The following is a 13,867-nucleotide window of genomic DNA, read 5'->3' as shown; positions in this document are numbered from 1 at the left end:
CTTACACAAAAGCCTCTTCTAGTTTCCACAGTTTACCAAATTGCAACTACTGCAATTATTAAAATATAAAAATTATTTTTTTCCATTTTTACTCAAGACTTATATAACTGTTAATCATATCTTTGACTAGCATGAGATAACTTACGTTTATATATTTTAGTACCAACACAAAAAAAACTTGGTATGTTAGCTAAAGGCTGACATTTCTTATCATCAGTAAATATATATTTTCTATTAGGATTTTTGAAATACTGAAATTAGCTCAAGGACTCCCATTGTTACCTTCCTCGACCTTTAGGAGTTCAGCAATTATATAGGTTTGAAGATCGCCACACTAAAGGGAGCTGTATGGGAAATGATGTGTAGCAATGCCAAAGACAGAATAAGAAAATTCAGTTATGTAAAAGTCTCAAGTTTCACCTGTCAATTTATAATTATATTCACTCAAAAAATGAGATCACGGCTTCCCTAGTGGTGCAGTGGTTGAGAGTCCGCTTGCCGACGCAGGGGACACGGGTTCGTGCCCTGGTCCGGGAAGATCCCACATGCCGCGGAGCAGCTGGGCCCGTGAGCCATGGCCGCTGAGCCTGCGCGTCTGGAGCCTGTGCTCCGCAACAGGAGAGGCCACAGCAGTGAGAGCCCCGCGTGTGGCAAAAAAAAAAAAATGAGATCAAGTCAAAAACTTTTGTCTATTTTTAAAATAAGTCATACTTCAAATTACCATGGTTTAATATTTAGTAGTATAATCCACTGTTAATGATTTGAACCAAAAAACAAAAACCAAGGAAATGTCTAGGACTAGATATTTCTTCTCTGTATAGTACTCAAAATATATCTCTTATTTCTCCATGGATACACTATCTATAAGCAGTAACAAAGAGCTGTTTGGTGAAATTTAAACTTATTTAAATTTAGTTAACTTTAAACTCTTGTTACTCCCACATATGATTAATTTAGAAATGCTGTGAAAAAAGTCTACAGTGGAGGAAGAAAGAAAAGAGCAGGGGAAAGAGGAAGAGAAAAGGGAAGGGGAGGGAAGGAGGAGGGAGAGGAAGGAGGAAGGAGAGCAGGAGGCAAGGAAGAAAGAAGAGGCGACCACAAACCTGCAAATGTTCTGATGTAACTTCTCCTGAAGTTCAATGAAGCTTTCATATCGATCTTTAGTAAACTTTATGTTTCGGAGAACTGCTGCAACAGCATACGGGCGTATTTTAGCTGTCTGAAATTCGTTATATCATTAGAGATGGTAAATATTAAGGCTTTTCTTTGTAATATCATCTTGTAATAGAAAGTTAGCTGTCACAAATTTTCATTCAAACAAGTGTACATTCATTCATTCAGTCAACAGTAAGATATAGTGGTGATGAGACAAAGTCACTGTCCTCATGCAATTTACATTTCAGCAAGACCTCTGAAAATTTACTGAATTACTGAGAAAAAAGTTAACCCTTAAGTAGTTTGCTCGTAGTTAATATTTCTACCAAAATAGTCTTTCCCCAAAAGATTTTTTCTACATTTTATTAATATCCACAATTTAAACAATTATATCTCAAATGTATTTTAGGCAAACATTTGGATGTTATTTTCCAAAATTATTCATGGAAAACAAATGCTGTGTTCCCTTTCACTTCTTGGTAAAAAACTAAATGACAATTTTTAAGAGCTAGAGGCTAAATACACATCCATTTTAGCAAGTGATCAAAGAAAACTACATTTAGCAGAAGGGTCACCTTTGTCCCACCTTATAGAGATATACACAAAGAGAAGTTTTTAAAAGAAAAATAAGAATGGATCATTATTACCTCTTCTGTGATGATCAATTTCTGGATTTCTCCATTAGGCATTACCCGTTTATACATTGGAGCCTTTATCCTAAAATATTAAAACAAACTTTCTCATTATTAACCAAAACATTCGATAAACTAATTTATTCTGTGTATAGAAAGTATACAAAATGAACAGAACTAGGACAATGGGTTAAAGTTACAGAAAGTCAAATTTGGGCTGAGTATTAAAAAAAAAAACCTAATAAACTTTCTAACATTTCTAGATGTCTAAAAATGGGCTAGGGGTTTCCCTGGTGGCGCAGTGGTTAAGAATCTGCCTGCCAGTGCAGGGGACATGGGTTCGAGCCCTGGTCCGGGAGGATCCCAAGTGCTGCGGAGCACCTAAGCCCGTGTGCCACAACTACTGAGCCTGCGCTCTAGAGCCCGTGAGCCACAACTACTGAGCCCGCATGCCTCGAGCCCGTGCTCCGCAACAAGAGAAACCACCGCGATGAGAAGCCCACGCACCACAACGAAGAGCAGCCCCTGCTCACGGCAAGTAGAGAAAGCCCGTGTGCAGCATGGGTAATAAATAAATAACATAAATCTGTTAAAAAAAATAAAACAAAAATGGGCTAGGATGCCTCGTGGTAATGCGTGTCCTATCACTGGAGTCTCGGCAGAGGCTAGAAAACCTTTAACTAAGCGACTGTATAGGGGGCATTTAAACATCAGCTGAGGGGCTGGATTAAATCACCTTGAAGTTTTATTCCAACCATGAGAGTTTGAGCTTCTAAGAAAAACAGGGCTTATAACAAATACAGATGGCCTGGTCCCATCTGGACCTAACGAATCAGGATATTCAAGGGAAAGGCCTGGTAAACAGTACATTCTGAAGGCAGAGTCCAGGTGACTGTTATCATCAGAAGTGGGTGGGAACTACTGTTTTAAGTCAGTGCTTTTCAAACCTCAACATGCCTACAATCAACTGGGGAATTTGTTAAACCACATATTCTGATTCAATAGGTCTTGGGTAGAAGCTGAAATTCTGCAGTTCTAACAAGCTCCCAGGTGTTACAGATGATGCTGGCCCATGGACCACACTTTGAGTAGCAAAGGTTTTAAGTCACTTTCCTAATTCAGTCTCATCATAAAAATCATACGAGGTGCCTATTAAAAACAGAAATACATATGGACAGGTTTGGGAAACACATTGTAAGGGCTAATCCCTGACCCTAAAATATAAACATCTGATTGTCATGCAGAGAAGCACCTGGGTCAACCCCCAAATTTTCACCACATTAACCAAATGCCTAATTATCATCCTTTCACCAGCACCCATCACTCATCCGAAGGCCTCACAGTTGCAGAGTCTAGCCCATCAGCCTCAGGCTCTTACTCTTTTGAGACTGACTAGATAATGAATAAGTAATCAAAACCAAAAATAATTATTTTTGATAGCTTTACTGTTTCACCTCTTTTTCACTTCATACATTCATCATTTTCTATATGCATTACATGAAGAGCTGGAAGAGGACTTAAAAATATTCTTCATTATAAATTAGGAGACTGAAACTAGAAAAGTCAATTAACTTGCCCACAGCCAACGTAAGATCTTCAGTTTTCCACTTAGGAGGCTCCATTCCCAAGCTTCCTCAGAATTCTTAAGAAAACAGCATATAGTTGTGCCACCTCTACTTTTCTCCCAGCCTTTAACAAACCCAACAAACTTTCTACTCCAGTTGGATTACTAAAGAACTCACATGAACCCATTAAAAAGTTTTTTAAGATGCCATAAAATCATTAACCACTCCAGCTTTAAAATACACTCCCAAAATGAAAGGCTATGACTCAATATTCAGGCAAATTTTCAAACGGCTACAATCTAAAGGCTCCAATCATCCCTCTGTGCAGACCCAAAGCTGTGTACCTGTCCAACAAGTTTTTTTCTAGAAACTTAAACAGGGTTGCTGATAATGAGAGGCAAAGAAAAAAGAAAGCCAACTTAGCCAGGTATTTAATGAACATATTCCCTTACCTTTCTTTGAAGACCTGAAGTCCTCGAACCAATCCTTCCAGACACAGGAGATCATATCTATTGGCAGGAACATCAATTTTGTAGAGAACAACATCAGAGGCCCCCTGTGCCTTTTCATTACCTTGTTCCTTACTTATAATTTCCTTCTCAGATGTCTAAAACAAACCCAAAAGTTAAAATAAAACTAAATAAATCCAAATTCTTTTGAAAAAGTAGCCCTATAAAGTAGTAACTGCATTATTCGTGTTCTTTCCAGAGCAGCAGAAATCCATCTAAAACAAGGAGTGGGCCAATCATGCCTGCCGCCTATTATTGTAAATAAAGTGTTACTGAAACATAGCCAAGCCTATTCACTTACATTTTACCTATTGTTATCTACAAACTGCAACAGCTGAATTGTGACAGAGACTATACAGCCTTCGAAAGCTTGCTATCTGGCAGAAGAAGTTTGCCCATCCTTAATCTAAACAGAAAATGAAAACACCAAAAAGAACACAGGGCAATAACAACAAAAGTGTCAGTGAGACAAAGTACAGAGAATTCACCAAATAAAAGCTATGTTGGGAATTGCCTGGAGGTCCAGTGGTTAGGACTCTGCGCTTTCACTGCCGAGGGCCTGGGTTCGATCCCTGGTCGGGAAACTAAGATCCCACAAGCCACAGCTCGCGGCCAAACAAAAAAAAAGAAAAAAAAGATTAAAGATATGCAACTTTTTATAAGATAATGACTCTAAAAAGCTAAATCCTATGGGCACCCAAGCCTACAAACAACAGGAGAATGAGAGTAATACTATAAAAACAAGAAAAAACATTTGAAGAGGGGACCTCCCTGGTGGTCCAGTGGCTAAGACTCCATGCTCCCAATGCAGGGGGCCCAGGTTCGATTCCTGCACAGGGAACTAGATCCCTCATGTCACAACTAAAGATTCCACATGCCGCAACTAAGACCATCAGTGCAGCCAAATAAATAAATGAATATTAAAAAAAAAAAAATTTGAAGAGATTATCAGAAGCTTGGTGTAAATTAGAAGGGATTATAGGTATGATGGGAAGCAATCTAATGACAGTAAAACCAATCTACAGAGCAGCAAGAATGAAAGCAAACAAGAGGAAAAAGAGAGAAAAATACCACTAGAATAATTTTTAATGCAGTGGCAAAAAGCTTAGACTATCTCAATAACCACGCTACAGATTTTCTTAAAAACAACCATTGCCAAGAAGTTAAATTCTGCTCTCTCTGTTTACTCCAGCAGGGAACTGTATGTATACTGAAGAAATTTTCAATCAAAATGCTTAAAAGCCATATTCCAACTGTTAATGTTACCCACTAATTATCTGGAATCCCCACTTAACTGGAACTCCTGCTATTTTTACCACCAACAACCTGCTAAAATAACTGATGAATTCCTATCAAAATAAGTGATAATTTTTGTTTTACATGATGCTCTCCCTCTCCCACTGCCAAAATATAAGCAGTTCAAGTTATTGCCCAAAGAATTATAGTCTACACTTGCACAGCATGCAGAAGAATTCACTTCCTGTCGATAAGCACTACGTGCCCGAGCCACACCTGAGGAATCACAGAGTCCATATGATGCTGGGACTGCGCAGGGCTCACGGCGCTCGTTGACTATGGGCTCCAAGGGACACCTCCACTGGCCATCTCAAACTCAGGAGGTAAATTTTTTAAATTAGGGAAAATTTAAAAATAAAAAAAGAAGAGGACGAAGAGGAGGAAGAGGAGGGAGCAGGAGAGGAGAAAAGAAATGCGGGGATGGGGGAGGATATGAGAAGAGGCAGGAGGAGAAATCAGAATTTAAACAGAGTTCAATTAAAGGGGTCAATAAAACTGCTAACATTTTAGTGAAGAAAGAGAAGTCACCTCATGCGGGTGCTGGATTTCAGGGGGAACCCATATAAAGAAGGGAAGAAAATGTGGTAACTTGAGAAAAGAGGGCATCCAAACAAAAAAATGGCCTAATTCCTTTACAAAAAAGACACAGCTGCCTAAGCCTTCTTCCATTTTCAGTATCTCAGTTCATACAAAGATCATATGTGGGGCTTCCCTGGTGGCACAGTGGTTGAGGGTCCGCCTGCCGATGCAGGGGACACGGGTTCGTGCCCCGGTCTGGGAAGATCCCACGTGCCACGGAGCGCCTGGGCCCATGAGCCATGGCCGCTGAGCCTGCGCATCCAGAGCCTGTGCTCCACGACCGGAGAGGCCACGACAGTAAGAGGCCCGCGTACAGCAAAAAAAAAAAAAAAGATCATATGTGAAGACTGGGTTTCTCAATGCTAACAAAAATGTTATGGCAATCAATGACTACAGAAATTTCAGAGCCTGAGGGATCTATAGGGGATCATACAATGCAAACCTCTTATTTCACAGATGAAAAGGAGGCCCAGAGAGGCGATGTAATTGTCCATCGTTCCACAGCTAGTAAGTGTGGGAGTTCGAACTATTCCTCCATTTTTCTGATATCCAGTACAATGCTCTTAGATATCACAAAGCCTCAAGCATAATTTTGAGTTCTAATAAAATTAATAACAATTTAATATAAACTACAGAGATCTCAGCTGACTTCTTAAGCATATGGATGCTCACTAATATTAAAAAAACTTTCTGCAACATTAGTTAAGAAGCAACAGGAAACACAAGGCAGAACAATATAGGTTTTTGTCAGTCTGAGGTTTTTTTAAACCTTATTGTGTTATAAAACACTGAACAGATCAAGAAGGCTTGGGGTAAAAAATAATACTAATTACCAGAGACATATTAAATTATCTTTTTAGTTACAAGTAAAGTGTCTCTAGTACATTATCATTATTAATAATATATTTGGTAAATAAAGCTATTTTTTCAACATTTTAATCATTATATAATCAAAAGACCAGGAAAATGTTTCAAAATCATTTTTACAAGCAATTCTTCAAAAAGTAGGAGATCATTTTACAAGATCAATGTATAGAGTAATAAATGAAGAATGAATTAACGCTGGTTAAGTAGGCACGGAGGAAGGTTGGGTGGGACACAGAGGAAGTGAAGGAGGGGGAGCCAGAGGCCAAGGACACAGCAGCTCCGGCTGAAGCAAAGTTCCCACTGCTCGTGGACCCCTTCCATCCGGTTATCTGCAAATGGTACCTCACTGCCCGGGAGACTGCTTCTATTCTGGGGTTACCTGAGAGGGTCTATCCACCTCCACAGCTCTAGCCTGATGACTTGAGGGTACTGTATCAGAATAAGGCATGAACCCCTTTTGAGATTTTACACAAAGTAACACTCTTAGAACCAGAGCTTAGCCCCTTAACACAGAAAGCACCACGACCCACAAATGTTCCATTTGGTCTAACCGTAAGGTAACAAAGATAAAATATAATGAACTTATACACAGAATATTAGAGAAATATCCAATACATACAATTTCATCAAGTTCCAGACCAAATTCAAAACATAGTTCATCAAATTCTTCGTCAGCTAGGAAAAAAAAAAAAGAGATTGCTAATTTTAATCTGTTCAGTACAAATGAAAATAGCATAGAAACTGCATTTTTTTAATCATCTTATACCAAGCATACTAAATATCAGGCATCAGATATCTCCATTTAAAAACAAAAAAAGCCTGACCAAAAAACATTTTTTAAGAAAACCAAAACTATTTTTAAAAGGGCTGATTCATCTAATATCAGCTACAGAATTAGCTTACCTGCACTAGGGAGCTTACACTTACTTGGAAGAAAAAAACTTGCTAAGCAGGGAGCCAATGTAAAGTAGGCTCCAAATCACAGATCCAACATAAAGGAATAACGTCATATAAATCCTATCATTTAAAATTCTCTGAGGTGGCCTGACAGTTGGCTTTGGAGCCAGATCCATCCAAGTTCGAATTCTGACTGTTCCACTTACCAGTGGAGAGCTTGGCACTTCATGTAAACTTTCTGATTCCTATGCCTCATCCATAAAGTAGCATTTTACAGCCACTTATTTGTAGCATGCAACTGTTGGAAAGACTTAAATGAGTTCATGCAGATAATGGGCCCAGCATAGTGCCCTGAAACATAGTAGGTCTGCAACAATTAATAGTTCTCTTCTTTACTTTAAAGTTATATCCTACTTTGCTTTGCCACCTGATACAGCATTGTCAGGGTTTCCTTGTTACCAAAAACTGAACACAAACCATCATTACTAGTATATTCTAGTAAGAAGCTGATCTTAAGATTCCTGTTCCTGACATTAAACTTCAATTTAACAAACATTTATTGAGCACCTACTATGTGTCGGCACTGTACTAGGTGCCAGGGCTACAGAGATAAATAAAATACAATTCTTGCCTTAACTACTCTAGTAAACCAGATGTGTAAATACAGTTATGGTAAGTGCAAGGTACCGAGTTGGCACACAGAAAGCAATCAACTCCACTGACAGTCAGTGAAGGCTTCACAGAAAGGATGAATTTATTAGGCAGGGACTGTGGGGAATGAGACAACCGCATGGCAAATTTGGGACGTTCCATATGAATGAAGCGTGAGGTTCATGTCAGGAAGAGATATGATGAAAAAAGGAGAAAGAAGTCAGCTAATTAGGGCAGGAAATAACAGAGGCCCCCATGACCCCTGCCTCCTGGTACTCACACCGTTCACGTCTCAAACAACCACAAGAGTGAGCGGGGAAGCAAACTCCAGCTCAACCAAGCCGTGAGATGACTGCAGGCCCAGCTGACACGACAGCTTGACTGCAACCTGGAGGAAGACCCAGAGCCAGATCACCCAGCTATGCCACTCCTCCCTCAACTCCTCTCTCAGAAACTGTGTGCAATGATAAAGGCTTGCTGTTTTACCCTAAGTACTGGAGTAATTTGTTATGCAGCAACAGATAACTAACACAGACGTCAGTCCCTGGACGTAGAGTGCTGCCATAACAAAACACGGGAAAACATGGGGAAGGCTTTGGAATCAGGAGGAGGTGGGCTTTGAGAGTGTAAATGAAAACCTAAAGCGCCTTGACAAAGCTGTTAACAGAAGCCTCAGTCTCTGATAAGGATGCAGGTGAGGATATGAAGGAAAGTGAGGAAGTGTTACTGGAAACTGACAGAAGGCGTATCCTTTTTATGTAGAGGCAAAGTTTAGCAACACTGTTGCCTACAGTTATGGGGACTGGGGAAAAGGTACCTACTCAACCAGGTGACTTAACTAACGTTTCCAACCAGTGCTGAAAGTGTCGCCTGGTTTAGACTGTGAGAGAACAGATAAACTAAAGGAAAGACTATTAAACAAAAAGGAGCCAGGACCTAATGGTTTTAAGAATCCTCAGCCTCCCCAGATGTAAAAAAAAAAATGCTAAGAAATGGTTCTGAAGAACCTAGGGGGAGGACAGGAATAAAGAGGCAGATGTAGGTAATGGACTTGAGGATATGGTGGGGGGGAAGGGTAAGCTGGGACAAAGTGAGAGAGTGGCATGGACATATATACACTACCAAATGTAAAATAGATAGCTAGCGGGAAGCAGCCGCATAGCACAGGGAGATCAGCTTGGTGCTTTGTGACCACCTAGAGGGGTGGGATAGGGAGGGTGGGAGGGAGGCTCAAGAGGGAGGGGATATGGGGATACATGTATACGTATAGCTGATTCACTGTGTTATAAAGCAGAAACCAACACACCATTGTAAAGCAATTATACTCCAATAAAGATGTTAAAAAAAAAATGACTTCTGATCAAAGAGCAAATCCAGAGCATTTCCAGGGAAACGTGGTCGAAAGATGAATCAAGGACATGATTGTAAAATCTTAAGACGCAGTAAAATCAAAGGCACTATTCATTCAGACAAAAGGCGCTACATATAAAGAAAATAAGGGCGTGCCTCACAAATTTATTCGGTCACACAGCTGAGCTTAAATAAGAGCCCTGTATCAGCAGAAGCCCAAGGTACAAAACAGCTTATTTCAGAGATCTGTGGGCGGTGTGTCTTTTGACTAATGAAGTGGAAACCAGCAAAACTGACCAAAGACCCAGAAAGTTTAACAACAACAAAAAACATATGCAGAAACATGGCAAGCTGGAGCTGAAAGGGACAGAGACGGGACAAAATGAAGTCTTTGAGCCCCCAAAATTCTATCAGTGGAAAGTAGACCAAGAAAACTAATGAGCTGTAAAGCACGTGCTTTCTTTCACCAAAAAATAAAATAATGAGGATCACCCAGAGAGTGGAACCAAGAGCCTAGAAATTAGGGCAGAACCATGGACAGTGATCCCAGGCCTGGAGATCTGACCAAAATATGCAACACTTGCCAGCTGGGCTTCAGAACTGCCATAGACTAGTAACTCCTTCGGGTCTCCCATCTTCCCCATTCGAAGAAGAATGTCCTATGCCTGTGCCACCACTGTATGTTAGGTGCAGGTGGGGCAGATAACCTGTCTCTTTAGTCTCTCAGGCCAAGAGTAATTCTACTCAATCAGCTCTACTTAAGGAACTACACCCGAAGAGCCCCATCCACAACTGGACCCGATTTAGCTGATGAGACTCTGGTTTCTGAGCTGCTTCTGTAATGGGATGACACTTCCGGGGGCCTTGGGAGGGCGTGTATGTGGCATGTGGGAGGAACATGAATCACTGGGGGCCAGGGGGCAGACTGCAGTAGTCAGTCCCCAAGATGGCCTCCAAGAACACCTGCCTCCTGGTGTTCACACCTTTGTAGTCTCCACCCACACGGTGCCAGAGTTGGTCTGTGTGACCTAGAGAATACGGCAAGGGATGGTGTATCCCTTACGAGATTTAGTAAAAACTGTGGCTTCTATCTTGAACACTCTCTCAACTACCTGCTCTCTTGGACCTCTCACTCTGGGACAAACAAGCCGCCATGTTGCAAGCAGTCCTATGGAGAGGTCCAGGTGGGAGGCACTGAAATCCCTGACCAAAACTCAGCAAGGAACTCAAGCCTGCCAACAAGCACTTGAGTGAACCTGGAATTGGACTCTCCAGCCCCAGTTAGGCCTTGAGATGACTAGAGTCCTGACACTTTTACTACAACCAGGTGAGAGGCAGAACCACCCAGCTAAGCCACTTCCCAATCCTTGGGCCTCAGAAACATATAACAAATGACTGTTGTTTTAAGCTGCTAAATTTGGGGGTAATTAATTATGCAGTAATACATAACTAAATGGTTACTTAACAAATCGTGCAGAATCATTAAAATACACTGAATCCTCTACTGAGTCCTAATTATCATACAATTTGTTTTATTCCTTTCAGCTGTATTTCATGCACTTAGACGAATCAACAATGAAATCGTGATCAATGATTCCCTCTAACAAAATGACACACCTAAGTAACTATATCTTCAAGGTTCATGATATACACAGGTGGCTCTGGCCGCATTGCCAGCAATTACACCAAGGCAGAACAGGGCCAGAATTGAAGAACAGTGAAAACAAACCAGTTAACAAAAAAACGAGTGGCAAGAGGAAACATCTGAGTAGAAAGGCAATAAAAAAGGTAGACTAAGGAGACAAAACTGCCCCAGAGGAGCAAAATGAACAGAATCAAAGCAGCCTGAAAAATATCCTTTGCTTATCTTTGATAAGCAAGTAAGTGGTGAAAGGCAATGACTGATGAAACAATGGAATTTAGGACAGACAAAAAGAAAGCCCTAGAGGGACTGAAAACAAAAGAGGGAATGGGGATAGAAAAGAGGGAATGAGACCGTTACCTGAAAACAAGGAAAAAAGAGGAAGACAGAAAAGGGGGGAGGGGGTAAGAAACAAGGCGGATCCACACCGCTTGCAAACGGGATGCTTCGCCAAACATGTTTTTCCAACTTTGACCTCAACCTAATTTACATTTAAAAGATTTCAAGAAAGAACATGTGAAATATAAACTAATGATAAGTATTATCTCTGACCCATCTGAAGTACACCTCAACATCAATCTTCCTGACTGAAATTTTAATGAGTCAGTAGTGCACAGATAATTATGGGTAATCAAGCTTACCTGATCTCTCTCAATATGGAAAAGGGGAAAAGGCATCTAGAGAATATATTAAAACATCAGATGACAGTAAACAGGTTATAAATCATCCTTTTTTAAAATCTGACTTATTTCTTACTTTCCCAGATATGGATACACAGCTGGGAACTGATCACAGATGTACTGAACAAATTTTTGCTACACACCATCTTGTGTAATTCAGGTATATCATACACAATTAGTGAGAATATGGTTTAGAAGGATGGATAAGAAATATAAAAAAGCATAGTATGAAATAAAAAGTATAGGGAATCAGAGCCCTGTTTAGAGGACAAGAGTATTACCTCTATTTTCAGGGACTTAGGGCAGAACCCTAGGGAGAATAACACTTTAAGAATACAACTGACCCTTGAACAAGGCAGGGATCAGGGGTTCCCAGCCCTCCACCAAGTCCATAATCTCTGTAACTTACAGTTGGCCCTCCTGGGTTCCGCATGGGAGGATTCAACAACCATGGATTATGCAGTACCTTAGTATTTACTGTTGAAAATAATTCCTTCTATAAATGGACCCACCCAGTTCAAACCTGGATTGTTCAAGGGTCAACTGCACATAGTATCTAAAAATGCACCTTAAGAAACGTTTTAAAAAGCTAATTTTATTTTCACAGTAATATCTTACTGTAGGAAGCAGTATCTGTTAAACCTACTAGGCCTTTGTTATATTGAGCCCTAAAACCAAAAACAGCTCTCACAAACCAATTATCACTGCTGTCACACAAGCTGATGATATGGGACATGGCAGATGTCACTTCAACTGCTACATGTATAGGGTAACTGATAATCGTACTTAATATTTCTCCCTTTTTTTTTTTAATGGTAGTGTTTTTAAAACTGAAGAGATGAAGCGTAGCCTGAAGACTAAGCCCACCAAGTAAAGACTCCTTGTCACTCTGGGCTCAGCCCACGTTACCACCCTATCTAATGCTGTTCTTAGCACAATATCTTTTTTGTTTCCCTGCTAGCACTTAACATTATCCGAAATCATCTTATTAATATGCTGGTTTTATTATCTGCCTGCTTCATCAGAATGTGAACGTGGACCTTATGTACCCTGTGCACCGCTGTGTTCCCAAAGTACTTAGAACAGTGCCTGGCACATAACAGGCGCTCAGTAAACGTAAATAAAACTAGGAAAGAAGGCCGCCCCCCCCCCCACACACACACCCTGTTGCTCACAAATGGAGTTCCCACAGTGCTCTTCTTATTGCACTTAATGAACTACACTCGGGAGGCAACCCGGAGCTTCATTCCTGTTCTATCCCCTGGCATCAGACACGCAGCAGGCGCTCGATATCGCTGAATGAATGACACAGCGAGCCCAGCACGTGCCGGTGATGCAACGGCACCCGCGGAGACACCGGTTCCCAGAGGCTACATCGGCCCAGCAGGGCCGCCGGGGACTCTATGCCCTCTCTATCCAGAACTCGAACGCCCAAGGCCAAAACCTGCGGGGCAGCATGAACGTTGCCACGATGCCTTTTTGCAGGGGGTCCCAGCCTCTGAGGAGGGGCGCAGAGCCCAGGCTGTGGGACGTGTACTCACTGTAGGTCCGGCCCAGAGCTCGGAAGAGCAAATCGCGCTTCAGGCTGACAGTCGGCATGGCGAGTCCGGCCCACTGCGCCTGCGCGGCGAGCTGGCCTCGGCGCGGCGAGCTGGCGGGGCTTGGCGACCGAGGTGTGTAGGACCCGGCCCCTTTGGTCGGGCTGTCTTGAGTAGCGCCAGTCTTCTTCCAAAAGCTCCGCCTCTCTTTTCTCACCTGAAAGCAGGTAAATTGCCACCACTAACCTCAGTAAATCTAGTTTCGTTGGGTGAATAAATTAGAGGCTGAAAAGGGAGACAGACTCGGATAAAATGGGCTAGGATTTGATGGGCAATAAAATGAACAGCCCGCGAAAGCCCTCACGCCTCCAACACACTACGGACGGAGGACGCCAAGCTAGGGGGGCGGGGCGAGGGGAGAGTGCGTATGGGGACGGGACCTCGTGGTGGAGAATCAATCCACCTGGGAGGGGGCGAGCCTGTGAGTAGGCGGGGTCTGAGGCGGC

The 13,867-nt window shown here is 41.7% G+C and overlaps 1 protein-coding gene across 2 annotated transcripts in view; it reads right to left on the bottom strand.

Annotated features, from left to right (window-relative positions):
* FARSB (phenylalanyl-tRNA synthetase subunit beta) overlaps nt 1–13,425 on the bottom strand; it is a 67,236-nt gene extending 53,811 nt beyond the window's left edge. For both annotated transcript variants that reach the window (XR_014297010.1, XM_082658708.1), the window contains exons 1-5: nt 13,365–13,425; nt 7,223–7,278; nt 3,805–3,959; nt 1,803–1,872; nt 1,104–1,219 (exon numbers count right to left, since the gene is read on the bottom strand). Coding sequence is in view for 1 of the 2 variants with exons in the window: in XM_082658708.1 (XP_082514834.1) it covers nt 1,104–1,219; nt 1,803–1,872; nt 3,805–3,959; nt 7,223–7,278; nt 13,365–13,422 (455 nt within the window). In the remaining variant the exon portion in view is untranslated. The remainder of the gene's footprint in view (nt 1–1,103; nt 1,220–1,802; nt 1,873–3,804; nt 3,960–7,222; nt 7,279–13,364) is intronic.
* Between the last annotated feature and the right edge of the window lie 442 nt (nt 13,426–13,867).

This window comes from Grampus griseus, assembly GCF_964374135.1.
Source record: "Grampus griseus genome assembly, chromosome: 7".
NCBI classification, from domain to species: Eukaryota; Metazoa; Chordata; class Mammalia; order Artiodactyla; family Delphinidae; genus Grampus; species Grampus griseus.
The sequence above is the reverse complement of the archived record's forward strand: the minus strand, read 5'-3'. Positions and strand labels throughout refer to the sequence as shown.